At 56.1% G+C, this 13,152-nt stretch overlaps 1 protein-coding gene across 4 annotated transcripts in view; it reads right to left on the bottom strand.

Moving 5' to 3' along the window:
• Positions 1–13,152, bottom strand: part of RAP1GAP (RAP1 GTPase activating protein) — a 53,017-nt gene that overhangs the window by 14,685 nt on the left and 25,180 nt on the right. For all 4 annotated transcript variants that reach the window (XM_023732016.1, XM_004377155.2, XM_004377156.3 and 1 more), the window contains exons 3-13: positions 10,553–10,588; positions 9,441–9,488; positions 8,184–8,222; positions 7,348–7,533; positions 3,854–3,957; positions 3,548–3,626; positions 3,041–3,094; positions 1,816–1,899; positions 1,487–1,587; positions 1,225–1,354; positions 104–259 (exon numbers count right to left, since the gene is read on the bottom strand). In XM_023732016.1, coding sequence (XP_023587784.1) covers positions 104–259; positions 1,225–1,354; positions 1,487–1,587; positions 1,816–1,899; positions 3,041–3,094; positions 3,548–3,626; positions 3,854–3,957; positions 7,348–7,533; positions 8,184–8,222; positions 9,441–9,488; positions 10,553–10,570 — 999 coding nt within the window. In that variant the 5' untranslated portion in view covers positions 10,571–10,588. The remainder of the gene's footprint in view (positions 1–103; positions 260–1,224; positions 1,355–1,486; positions 1,588–1,815; positions 1,900–3,040; positions 3,095–3,547; positions 3,627–3,853; positions 3,958–7,347; positions 7,534–8,183; positions 8,223–9,440; positions 9,489–10,552; positions 10,589–13,152) is intronic.

Genomic DNA, 13,152 nt, shown 5'->3' with positions numbered 1-13,152 from the left:
GGCTCAGAGAGGCCTTGCAGTGGCGACAGCAGAGCTGTGGCTGGAGCCGCTGCTGATGTCTTAGGTCTGGGTCTGAGCCCCTAGGTGCTCCGAGACCACCCACCTTGTAGAGGGGGCCGTCAGGGCCCCCGCCCTCAGCCTGCACCACCACATAGGCGTGCAGAAAGTTGGACGCAATCATGTCGGGCACGAACGGCGTGTTCTCATCCTGGAAGACCACGGCCACAATGTCGTTCCCGATGTGCCGCTTTCGCTGTAACTGAGCACAGGGTCGGGCCGTCATCCCCTGCCAGAGAGGGGCCTTCTGGGGCTAGGGGGATGGTGCCAACAGGGGTGTGGAGGGTTTGGGGTAGGCAAGGGGCACATCTAAGATTTGCTTCCCCCAAAAAAATTTGGTGAAAAACTTCTTAGACTTATTCTGGTTTTCTTAGAATCCTGTGACAGATGAGGAAACCAACGCCAAGTGGGAAGTGACTTACCCAAGGTCCTACAGTGAGCTAAGAGACTCCTGGTCCCCAGACCCTACTCTTCAGTCCTTCTCCTATCTAAGTACCCCGAAGATGCCCTTCATTGAACAAACAAGTTCTACTTGGCATATAATTGTGTTGCTAAAACAAACAGGATCTTATTAGAAAAAAACAAAAAGACACTGAAAATAAAAAAGAAATGTTTCCACTTTTTTCACATTACCCTTTTATCCTCTGGGGTGGGTGGGGGTAATGTGGACAGCACTACAGGAAGCCCAGGAAAAGGGATAAATATCTGAGTCCAGTTCCCTGAATTTGCCTGCACTTCCTCACCTCCGGGCCTCCTACCTCCACACCTCCTACCTCCACCAAGTCTAAGTACCCTCACAGGATGCCACAATGCCCTTCACTCCCATAAGAACACTAGCTCACACTTACTGAGTGCTTGCTATGGACCAGGCACTGTTCTAGTCACTCTATGTATATTCCCTCATTTATGTTCACCTGTGAGGTAGGTGCCATTATTCCCATTTCACAGACTTGGAAACTGAGGCTTTTTATGGCATTGTAGCTGCCTGTCTCCCCTCTCCCAAGTGAATTGAGAGCCCCTGACAGGGAGGGTGGCGAGGGGGTGGGGTGTGGATCATTTCCATCTCGATCCCAAGGCCCAGCACAGAGCCTGGTGTGATGGACACTGGATGGACGACAGGTAGATGGGTTGACAGGTAGGAAGCAGGTGGGTGGGTGCCCAGGCTACCTGCTGGGCGTCCCCTTCTGTGTAGGGCAGCTTGGTGGACACGTGAAACATGATCTCCTTGTTGCGGAAGTTGCAGTACACAGACTCGGTCCCCGTCTGCCCATGGGTCACGTCCAGGCCTCCTCGGAACCTGCCCCCAGGCCCCCCAGGCCACGGCTCAGTCTCCAGCCCCAGCCAGGCCTCTGCAGGGCCAGGATGAGGGCTCCCTCCCTGCCCAGGGGCATGGGTCAAATTACACTGTTTCCTCCACCCTAATGCTCACCCCTTAAAGTCCTGCAGTTTGATCTTCTGGCCAAGAAACTCCAGGAACTCCACAAAGGCTGGGCTTTCCTCATTGGTGCTGAAGAGTTCTTCCTCGGAGGTCTGGGGGCCACACAGAGGGGCTGAGGTCATTGAGCTGGGGCTCCTGAGCAGCCCTGCCCCCCACCCCTGCTGGCACCCAGAGAAGGCCAGAGCAAGGACCCTGGGCAGCCCCTGGACCCCTGGGCCGCAGAACCCCTTGGCAGGTGCTCCCCGTTGACAAAGGTATGGTGAGGTCCCAGATACAGGGCGAGGTGGGTTGGGGAGCAGGGAGGGGGAGGCGGAGCACACCTGCCCGAGCTTCTGGTAAATGACTCCAAACTTGAAGTTATTGCTGATCACATGTTCATCAAAGGTGACGATGAGGCGGGAAGCCTGGGCAGAGAGGAAAAGGGGGTGGGGGGAGATGGCTTTCTTCAAGTTGCCAAGTATTGAGCTCTTACTATGTGCCAAGCACTGTGCCAGGCCCTGTACATGCCTCACCCATTAAATAATCCTCACAACAAGCCCATGAGGGGGATACTCCTGCTGTCCCTGTTTTACAAATGGAGAAATCAAGGTTCAGACAGCTGGAGTAACTTGCCTGAGGTCAACAGTTTACAAGTGGCAGAGCTGGGACTTGAACCCCGGTCTGTTGGATTCCAAAGTTTAAGCTCATTGCTCCAGAGTTTGCCCAGAAGCCCCCCACCTGCCATGGCTGAGCCCACCCCCATGCCACTCTGTAACACCCAACTTGCTCCTTGGCCCCTCTATAAACCCACCACATCTTAGAACAGGCCAAGTCCCACCATCTTGCTGTGGGCCTTGAGCAATTTCCTCAGTTTCCTTTTCTGTAACTGAGAGGTAGAACCTGACTTCTGAGGCCCCTTCCTTTAGCAGACCATTCCTGGACCACACCACCCCTCAGGGACCTCACCCTGCTCTAGAATTCAGTCAAAGCCACAAGAGCCACATGTCTTTCAAGGCCCACCTCTTCCAGAAAGCCCTCCTGGCTCACTGAAGACAGAAGGCCTGACCCTTTTCCCACATTGTCACTGTATCTCAAAACCAGCACCCAGCATCAGAAATGGAAGTACAGCCGCTGCCTGTTGACAGTATTTATGGGGTGCCTTATTCTCCCCAGGTCTCTTCTGGGGTCAGAGGGCAAGGCGAGTGGAAAAGAGACCTTTCGCAAGGGAGGCCTGGAGTCCCCGTGTCTCAGGAGCACAGGCCACAGTTGGCAGGGTTTCCAAGCAACATTGGGAGTTGCCAGCTGTAAGGCTGGCACCATGGCCATGAGACAGATGCTCGAGGTTTTACTGTAGGCCCTCCTTGTGTGCTGTGCATCCTTGGATAAGGCACAGAACTTTCTGGGCCCCTGGTTCCTCTTCTGCAAACTGTGGACTTTGCAGGGTTATCATGAGGATTAAATGAGAGAATTTAGCAAAAATGTCCAGCACACAGTTGGAGCTCAATAAATACTTAGTCCTCCAGTTCCCCACCTCCTTCAGTGAGCAGGACCCAGATCCAGCCATACCTTGGGGTAGAGCACAGGGTAGAACCGGTCCACATTCACATCTTCACACACCAGCTGCAGGAGGAGATAAGGGGGGCTGAGTTGGGGGGAGGATAAGAGGGGTGGGGCCCCTGAGCCTCACTCGCACAGGTCTAGGGGAGGACAGGAGCAGAAAGGCTGAGGGAGGGGCCACGCTGGGGACAACCATGGCTGAAGCAGGACTAAGGGGATCACTGCTGCTCAGAATGGGGTGCAGAGAGCTGGGGTCCCCTGGTACCTGAGAATGCTCTAGAGAGTGCCCAAAACAGGTGAACAGGGGACAGGAACCCATGAGAACAGAGCATAGTGGGAACATGTGAGAAACAGGACTACAGAGACAGGGCTACTGCCCCCGGAATAGGACCTGGGGCTAAAGATGAGGGCAATAAGGCAAAGCCACAGCCCAGCTGTGTGCCCACCTAGCGTGCCCAGAGGGGGCTCAGCATGTGGGGGCCCTGACATGGGTAGTGGGTGGTAGAGAGGCCTCACCTTTGCCATCTGGACCACATTGGGGAACTCAGTGAGGCAGGAGATGGGGATGACGTCATGGTATGTCCGGCACTTGGTCCTGGGAGGGAGAAGGACAGTGAGAGCTGTGCAGTGGGGGAGGGAGACTGGACCCCTCTGCACAAAGACCAGAGGGGGCAGACCACAGGGAGGGCCAGAGGGGATGACAGGGCCTGGGCCTGGCTATGCAACCAGGCAAATCCATGCCCCTCTCTGGGCCTCAATGGCTCTCGGATTATAAGACCTCAGCCCTTCATGCTGTCTTAGGATCCCTCCCCAAGCCCTTACCTGAGCAGCAGCCGCAGGTGCTCTTGGTCCCCAATGACATCATACTTGAGCGAGAAGACCAGGTGGCCCAGGGCCGCGTCCAGGGAGTAGTAATTGAAATGCTCCTGTGTGGCAGGTGGGGGCGGGGGAGTGGGTGAGGTTGAGCCTGGGGCCTCCAGGAAACCAGACCAGAAAAGCCAAGCCCCTCCCAGGTGGGGGTCCTTCACCAGGTAGCAGGCATCACAGCTTATAGCACAGACTCTGCAGGAGACAGACCTGCATTCAAATCCCAGCTCTGCCACTTGCCAGCTGGGTGACCTGAGAAGGTCACTTCACCTCTCTGTGCCTTGGTTTCTGAGTCTGTAAAGTGGGAGTGAGGCCGTCTACCTTGCAGGATGGTGCCAGAGGACGCAAGAGACAAAGTGTCTAGCACAGTGTAGGTGTCCAGTGAACACGTGTAGTAACCTTGGCTCTCTCACCAAAGTCAAAGACCATATTTGTGCCTACTGGGCCCCTCTGGACAAAGATCAGAGGGGGTAGACCACAGGATAGGGCCTGGGCCTGGCTCTGCAACCAGGCAAATCCCTGCCCCTCTCTGGGCCTCTACTGGGAGAGTGGCTGTCTTCCCGCCCCTATCCTTATCAGGGCTGAGCACACAGTAGGTCCTCAATAAAAGTAAGCTAACTGACTGATTGCAGAACTTCTAACTTGGAGAGCTTTGAAGCCAGGGCCCGTGAGAAACAGGAAATGAAACAGCTCATAAACACACTGGATGGCTGACCTGGCAGGTTCTCACCCTCCCACCTTACCTGGAGAAGCAGCCACAGGGTTGGGAACAAATACCCCAGAGGGCACAAGGGGTGGCTATGGCAGGGATGGCACCCCCAGAGGAGCCCAGAGCTGGCCCTTCCAGGAGGGGAAGTCCCAAAGCCAAGGGCTGTGGGTGTCGGGAGACGTCACCCTAGCCTGGCCCTGGGAGTGGAGCCGGATCCCCAGCCACGCCCACCCCAGGAATCATCCTAGGAGTGAGTCCTGTTTAAACATGAACACCTGTGCTCAGAGGACAGGACGAGAGAGAGGTGGAGGGCCAGGGGATGTGCCCCACAAATCCACAGTTTAGGAAGAGACATTCTAAATGGACTTGGGGCACAGAGTCCCCCCAGCCCTGCCTGGGCACAGAATGGCAGAGACCCCTAGATGCTTGTCACCAGCCAGAGAGGGAGGGATAGGCACTTGGCAAGGAGAGCTACACCAAAGCCCTGACCCCACCAATGACTCAGGGTAGGGGGTTTCCCTGGACCCCCCAACCTAGGCCCAGAGGAACCCAAAGGACACAGTGGGAAGGTGGGCTCAGGATCCCAGGAAGTCAATGCACAAAGTCACCCTGACCTTCTTCCTCTGCTGGAACAGGGCCCAATGCTGGAGCAGCTAGCTGCTTCCCCAGTCATTCACCTGCAGTCAGGAAATGGCCCTGCCTCCCTGACAGCCCCCAGGATGGGCAGCCTCCACCCTGGAACCCTCTCCTGTGTACTGATAAACTGTTTCTGGTTACCACACCTCTTCCTTGGAAGTTGTCCCTGATTACCACAGGTCAAGTCAATCCAAATCAACAAAATACACAAGCTCCTCCCATGTGCTAGGTGCCTGGGGCACAGACCAGGCCCTGCCCTGAAAATGGGGCATCTGAACCCCCAACCTGTGTCTCTTCAAATCATTCTGTGCTCAAGGCCCACCAGCTCCATTCCGTTACTCATCACTCCTTCAGCAAACTTTTCTGAGGACCAACTATCTGCTGAGCCCACATCATCCCCCTGGATGCCACCACCTCCCAGACCCAGACCCAGCTGACAGCCTCTGGACAGCGGACACCTGGATGCAGGTCTCTCCTTCCATCCAAATGGCTCAAAGTTGGAATTCCATGCCCTATTCTGGGTTTGGAGTCCCTGGGTGATGCAAACGGTTAAATGTGCTTGACTGCTAACCGAAAGGCTGGCAGTTCAAGTCCACTCAAAGCTCCTCAGGAGAAAGGCCTGGTGATCTACTTCTGAAAAATCAGCCACTGGAAACCCTATGGAGTGCAGTTCTACTCTGACATACATGGGACTGCCATGAGTCAGAATCAACTCATTGGCAACTGGTTTGGTTTTGGTTTTTTATTCTGGATTTCTTCCCAGGCAATGGCCCCGAACCTGGGCCTGCTGGTTTAGTCACAGTCATACCGGATCTCCCCCAATGGCACCAATACCCTCAGGGTCAGACCAATGCCCCAGGCCCAGATTAAGGCCACACAGCTTCCCAATCCCCAATGGAGGACCTCCCTCCTCCCAAAACACACACACACACACACACACACACACACACACACACACACACACGGCTAAGAGTGTGACCCCTCCCACAGTGTCTTATGGAAGGTCAACCAGACCTGTCCAATAATTCCTAGCTCAGTAATTGTGTGACCTTGGCCAAGTCACTTCACCTCTCTGAGCTTCACTTTCTTCTTCTATAAAAACAAAATAATAACCCTGATCTCACAGGGTAATTGTGAAGATTTAATAATAACAGCTAACATTTATTGAATGTTACATGCCAGGCATGGCTAGCTCTATGTACATGTACTTTTATTCCTCATTTTTACAGATGAGGAAACAGGCTTAGGAAGGTTAAATAACTGGCCCAAGGTCACAGTGTCAAGAAATGGAAGAGCTAAGATTTGCACCTAGGCCGTGGGACTCCAGAGCCCAAGCGACACTTCTCTGCTTTGTTGTACACTGACAAACAGACAGCATCTGGCATGGAGCCTGGCACATAAAGCGTCCTAGCATATGCCCACCCCTCTGGCCCCTACCACTGTTTGCCATAACCTCGCCCAGTAACTCCCACCTGAAACACCCTGGTGCAGCACCCTGATGAACTGTCACTGGGCAGGGTCCCTGCCCTGGGGCTGGTGGTGGGGCATGGGGCTGTACAATCCTGGTCAAGCCACATCAACTGTGCCTTCCCAGCCCCCACCACAAGCTGCCCCAGGGCAGGCCCTGGACCTTTTTTTGTTGGCTACCATATACCTGGCCTAGAACAGGGCCAGACACACAGCTGGTGCTCATATTTGCTAACTCTTATTGAATGCCTACTTTGTGCCAAATGCCATTCTAAGCGCCTCATAAGCATCATCTCATTCAAGCCTCACAGCAACCTCAAGAGGTGAGAACCGTTACCATCTCCATTGCTATAGATGAGGAAAAGGAGGCACAGAGAGGTAGAGGGACTTGCTTGATGTCCCACGTAGTAGGTGGCAGAGCGAGGACTCAAACCCTGGTGGAGTCCCTGCATTACCCACAGTGCCAGAATACTGCCTTTTGCAGTAATGTCTGTTGAATGAGCAAACGAATCCCCTATACATGCTCCCTGAGACTCCAGGTTCTGAGACTGTCACCCAGGCCCAGCCAATGGGTTCTGCTCCCTCCCAGGCCCACTCCCTTCCCAGCCCAGCCCCTCAACAGCAGCAGGCCACTCACCTTGCCAAGAAAGTGCTTCCGGTAGACGTGGGCTGTGGGGTTGCACTCGAGCTTCACCTTGGTGGTTGGCGACTGCAGCAGCTCTGTCTCTGGGATGTTGGTGATTTCATGGTTGGTGCCTTCAATCCAGTATCCCCCGAACTGAGGCAGCAGGATGAGGGGGAAGGGCCCTTCTCGCCCCAGGACCTGCAGGAGGAACCTGGCTGAGACCGATCCCACACTGTGCCCCCACCCTGGACCCCAGTACCACCCCCTAGATCTGGAGCCACTTTTGCCATAATTAAGGGGTATTGAAGGAGACCTGGTGGCACAACGGTTAAGCACGTGGCTGCTAACAGAAAGGCTGACGGTTCAAACCCACCCAGTAGCTCCTCAGGAGAAAGAACTGGCAATCTGCTCCCGTAAAGATTACAGCCTATGAAATCCTATAGGGCAGTTCTACTCTGTCACACGGGGCCACTATGAGTCAAAATTGACTCGATGGTACCTAACAACAACAACAAGGGGTACTCGGGACAGCTGGGAGCCTGCGTGAGCCCCCAGGGTTTGTATCCACCCCCCAGGGTACCTGCTCCAGCCCTTTTCCTCCCACTGCAGGCACAGACCCAGACAGCACCAAGCCCCCTGTCCCTGGCTGGAAGGGTCGGGGTAGGCAAGTGGAGCTGGGAGTAGGACCTCGGCCTGAGGAGGCAGAAGTGTTTAGCTCTGAAGTCTTGGGCCTGTAAACTGAGTCCCAGCCCACACAGCAAGGCCCATGGTCAGGTTCCCAAGCAGGAGGAGGACTCAGATGTCCTGGGACTCAGAGTGAGGGTGGGCTTGGGGGTCCAGCTGGTTACCTCATGGACACTCGGGTAGGGTATGTAGTCCTCCTCCGTCTGCAAAACACAAGCAGGGTAGAGCCCAGCTGGAGCGGGTCCTCACCCCTCGCATCTTCCAGTCTGCCTAGAATGACTCCATTCTCAGCCAGCCACCCCGACTGGGTGTGTGGATGGCGCTGTGTCCTCATCTCCCCATCATGCAGATGGGGCAGGGGGTTGCTTTGGGGTGACCCCACAAGGCAGAGGCTGGGCAGACTTAGGTCACTAAGGCCTGGCATCTTCTGGATCTGTCTCCTGGGAAGAAATTTCCAGACCAGTGGTTCTCACTGCATCAGACAGGCCTGGGGGGCTTATTAAAACACAGATTGCTAGGCCAACCCTCAGAGTTTCTGATACAGTGGGTATGGGGTAAGGCCTGAGAATCTGCATTTCTAACAAACTTCCAGGTGACGCTGACACTGCTGGTCTGGGGACCACACTTGGAGAACCACTGCCCTGGAACCCCCTTTAACCCTCATCCCTGTAACCCTGGGTCCACTCCCTGAGGCCCAGCCGCCGGCCTTCCAGGGTTGTTGGGGTCCCTGATACCTGGAACTATATGCCTCTCTGGAGGGGCTGTCAGCTCCCCCCAGAAAATTCTGAGTTGTAAACAAGAGCTTCCCCTCATGTACTTCAGTGCTAAGCCTCCTGTCAGTCTCCACATGGGTGTCTGGGGGGCAGTGCCACCCCACCCCCAGACCCCCACCCTCCACCCCAGGCAGAAGCTACATGGAGCAGTGGCTCAAAGGCCTTCTAGCTCTGGAACTGAGTCTTCTTGCAACTGCTGACCATAACTGGTTTTAGCGAAAACATTTTGCAGCAAGCTGCCTTCTGAGAGGTGGGGGTCTCGACTTTAGAGCGGGAGATCTGGAAAGCCGGAGGGGCAGGGGTGGTGAGTTTACGGAGGCGAAAATGGGGTGGGGAGGAGTTGGAATGGAGGCTCCAGCCCTAGGACAAGGGAGGAGTTTTCAGTGTCTCAGGTCTCCCGGAGGGGCACCCCCACGGCCCCAGACCTGATACACAGAAGTGACCACTTCATGAAAGGGGGGCTGGATTCTCCTGGCTGCTGCTTCCATAGGTGCTGTGACAGTACTTCCTTGACCCCATGCTACCACCTCGGAGTGGGGGGGATGAGGGGAGGAGTCTGATCCCCTTCCCCATCTCCCCTAGGTACCCACACTCTTCAGAGGGGGCTGGTCCACGGGGGTGGGCAGGGGGGCTGTGGCGCAGACCTACTTTGAGTGGTGGTGGGAAGGAGCATCGCTGTTCGTCCATCCTGCTTCCCTGCAAAGAGAAGGCAAGGTACCCCATCACCCGCCCATGCCTGCTGCGGGTTCTGCCTCCCCACTGGTGGGTTGCACCCCTTTGTGTGTGGAAGGGAAGCCACAGGAGGGGCCCGTGGATGAGGGGTGCTTCCCAGGTGGGGCACTGGCCCTCTCCGTAGGGCTGGCTGTCCTGGGTGGTGCCCTAGGCCACGGAGGCTGCCAGAGTGGGTGGGGGCTGGGCTCTGCGCCGGAATGCACGTGCCGCTGGGAGTGGGGGCGGGGGCACTGTATGCAGCCTGTGTGTGAGCCTGTGCGGGGGGCGGGAGGGGGTGCACTGCCTCTCCACAGATGCATGTGGTTAAGGGAAAAAGGTGGAGACAGAAAGACTAGGAGAGGCAGAGAAGAGGAAGGAGCTGAGAGCAGCAGGGGGTTTGGGGGTGAGCTGACATCAGGCAAAGCTCCTGAGGTTTGTTCCCATCACCCCCACCCCTGCCACCCGCTGCCTACCTTCCAGCACATTCACTTGCAGAACTCAGACAAGGGCCTCTAAGACCAGGACTGGGAATGGAGGGTGGGCAGGGGTCAAAGGAGGGGCTGCACCCCAGGATGTCAGGCTCATTAGCCCTCCCGCTGCCTCCGGCTGACAAGGTCCCCCACACCTGTCCCCTCCCCCCATTCCAAATGGGGGTCCTGCAGAGCCTGCAGTGCCTCCAGTAAGGTGGGAGTGTGCACTTGGACAAGTTCAAGAGTTGATACTCTCAACCTTCCTGGTGCGTGGTGTGTGTGTTGGGGTGGGGTGTCTGAGAAGCAGACTTCAGACCTACTGGGGACCAACACAGGGATGGGAGCTAGGGAGGCACAGGCTGGGCCCTGGGTCAGACAGGGAGCTGGGCCGGATTAGCCCCATCTTCTACCCTGTCTCCCAGACAGGACTTTGGACAACATGTTGCCACCACCTGCTCCTGGCCAGTCTGCAGAGAGGTATAGGGCTGAAGATACAGCCAGGGACCCAACCCTCCCACCCCCAACCCTCGCCCAGCCTGCTCTGGGGTTCCCCAGAACAGGTTACAGAGCCAGCCTCACCTGCATCTTTTCAATCATCTCAAACAGATCTGTGTTCTGCAACAGAGATGGGGGAGTGAGGTCAGTCCTAGGGGTGGCCAGCTGACCCTGCTCAGCCCCCAACAGTCTCCACCCACCCCAGCCGTCCTGCCCACTCACTCTGACTAGACACCCTGGCACCTGTTTGGGGCAGCAAGGGGGAGTGGAGGGGGGCATTGTGGGAGGGGACTCTGTCCATTAGACCCACAGAGTTTGACCAATTGTCAAGTGAAGTTAGCCCAGCGCCCAGGGCCCACTAATGCAGCCCAATCCCCTCTGTCCCCTTCCTTAAGGGAGGAGGCGACTGCCTCCAACACAGAGGGTTGTGACTCTCAGATGAAGAGCCAGGGTTGGATGAGGGACAAATCTCCCCCAGGCCAGGGGGGAGCTGTGGCTGAAGGCTGGCAGTGCCAGGATGGGAACATGGACCCCTCAGAAGAGCTGGGAACCCAGACCCAGGTCCCCGCCCCCTCCAGAGACGAACCAGCCAGGCTCCCCAGGAGGTGTGTGGGTTCTACCATCCCTCCACAGGATTCCCTCAGGGTTCCTGAAAGAGGGCGGGGTCTGGTGAAGCCAGGCCATGGGCTCCTCCTCAGAAAGCAACCCCCCAGGCAATGTGGACTGGGCAGCTCTTTGGGAGAGAGGATGCCAAAATGCCTCATTGGCCCAATACCTGTGTGTGAGCCCACACGCACCCTCTGACACTCGAGCCAGCCTCTCTGGAGGCCAGCCAGGGCACACACAGGGTTAATCAGATGTCTGCCAGCTGCACTTGGCAGCATCGGCCTCTCCAGCGCCAACTCCCTCCAAGCCTTCCTGGAAGGCGGCATCCCTGCTGGCTGGTAGGGCTGGGGGCTGGGCCTGAGGAGCCCCCCAGGTCTCCAAGGTGGTGGCCCTCCCCCATCCCCCCTCCAAGGCCTCAACTCAGGGGCTCCTGCTGCCCAGTGGGACACCGCCTAAGCTCACACACATGTGCTATGGGGTTGTGCACCAGTAAACACCCCACACACGTACATTCTCTCTCTTGCTTATGCTCACACACACACACACTGGCCTGCACGCCAATATTTAAACACAAAGTCTCACTACCACATGCATAGTGTGTGTAGCAAGAAAGCAGCACACACACAAACCCACAGGGTCTGTGCACACCAATTCTTAGACTCAGAGCCATGCTAACACACAAATGTACGTCTGTGTCCCAAGTATACACAAACACACCCACACAGGTATGCACACCAAGACTTAAAAGCTACACTCCCATGCACGCAGGTCCATGTATCCTGAGAAGCGCACGCACAAATGCACACCCACATCCGTAATTACACACAAAGCTATACAAACACCACAAAACTATTCATGTAGGCACACCGAGAGATACAATAACAGGCACTCACAGCTATAGGCAGGTGTGTGCATGGAGATTTAGAGAGAGCCCCATATACTCACATATACAAGCTTCCCCTTCAACCTGAGTCACACTCCCATGTAACAGGCACGATCCGGCAATATTAAAGGAGAGTTTTGAGAAAAGGAAAAAGCATCCAACAACTGCAGGTGTGGTTAATCACCAAGGATGAGGGGTGCAGGCCTAAACCTTACCCCCCACACACACACCCATGAGTACACACCACCCATCACACACACACATACCCCATGTGCACACTCTGAGGCCTGCGCACTGAGGCAAAACCCACCCTGTAAAATCTATCACAGAAGTCCACAGGAGAGGCTGACCTACAGTCACATATTGCCACACCCCACACCACCAAGAAACAATTCCATAGTCAATTACAGCAGAAACCACAGACACACATCTGCAGCCCAGGCAGACAAACACACCTGTCAACCCAATATACTGTGCAACAGCAACACTGGCCTCTACGGCCAGGTCAGCCACTCAGCCTCAACCCTAGTCCCAGCGAGACACAGTGATGAGGGGTGCGTTCATGGCCACCAAGCCACCCCACTCAGGATGACTGAACACAACCGGGAACGTTGTTGCACTGCGACTCACAGTCACGTAACACTGACACATGGTATTGTCACCCAGAGTGTACACATAGCAACAAGTAACACCCACAGTTACAGCCTAACAGGGAGCAGCAGACGCCCTGACACATGGCAAAGGCTGTAAGTGATGTGGCCCAGATGGGGGCACCGCCACTGTGCCAAGCACCCTGGCACCATCACAAAGTCACACTGTGATCCTTAGGCTCAGATCCCCTGTAAAGGGCACAGGGAAGGAGTAAGTGGTCCCCAAGGTAGTACACACACACACACACACACACACACACACACACACACTCAGGGTATACTACTGTAACCCAGAACCACAGTGTCACCACAGGCATTCTGTCCCGTGGGCAGCTAGAAAAAGAACCCCAAGGCCCGGGACCCCAAGGGAGGGGTGATCCCTGCGGCCGCCGTGGCCGTGTGTCAGCCCAAAAACTAACACACCCACCGTGACGGAGCCTCGCACACCCGCCCTGTCCCGGGCAGAGCCTGCCGCGCTCCGAGGAAGTCTCGCAACACGGACCCCCCGGGAATCCCCTCGCTAGGCCGCCCCTGCCCCAGCCCTC

Source organism: Trichechus manatus, unplaced genomic scaffold, assembly GCF_000243295.1.
Source record: "Trichechus manatus latirostris isolate Lorelei unplaced genomic scaffold, TriManLat1.0 scaffold00048, whole genome shotgun sequence".
In the NCBI taxonomy this organism is placed as follows: domain Eukaryota; kingdom Metazoa; phylum Chordata; class Mammalia; order Sirenia; family Trichechidae; genus Trichechus; species Trichechus manatus.
The sequence above is the reverse complement of the archived record's forward strand: the minus strand, read 5'-3'. Positions and strand labels throughout refer to the sequence as shown.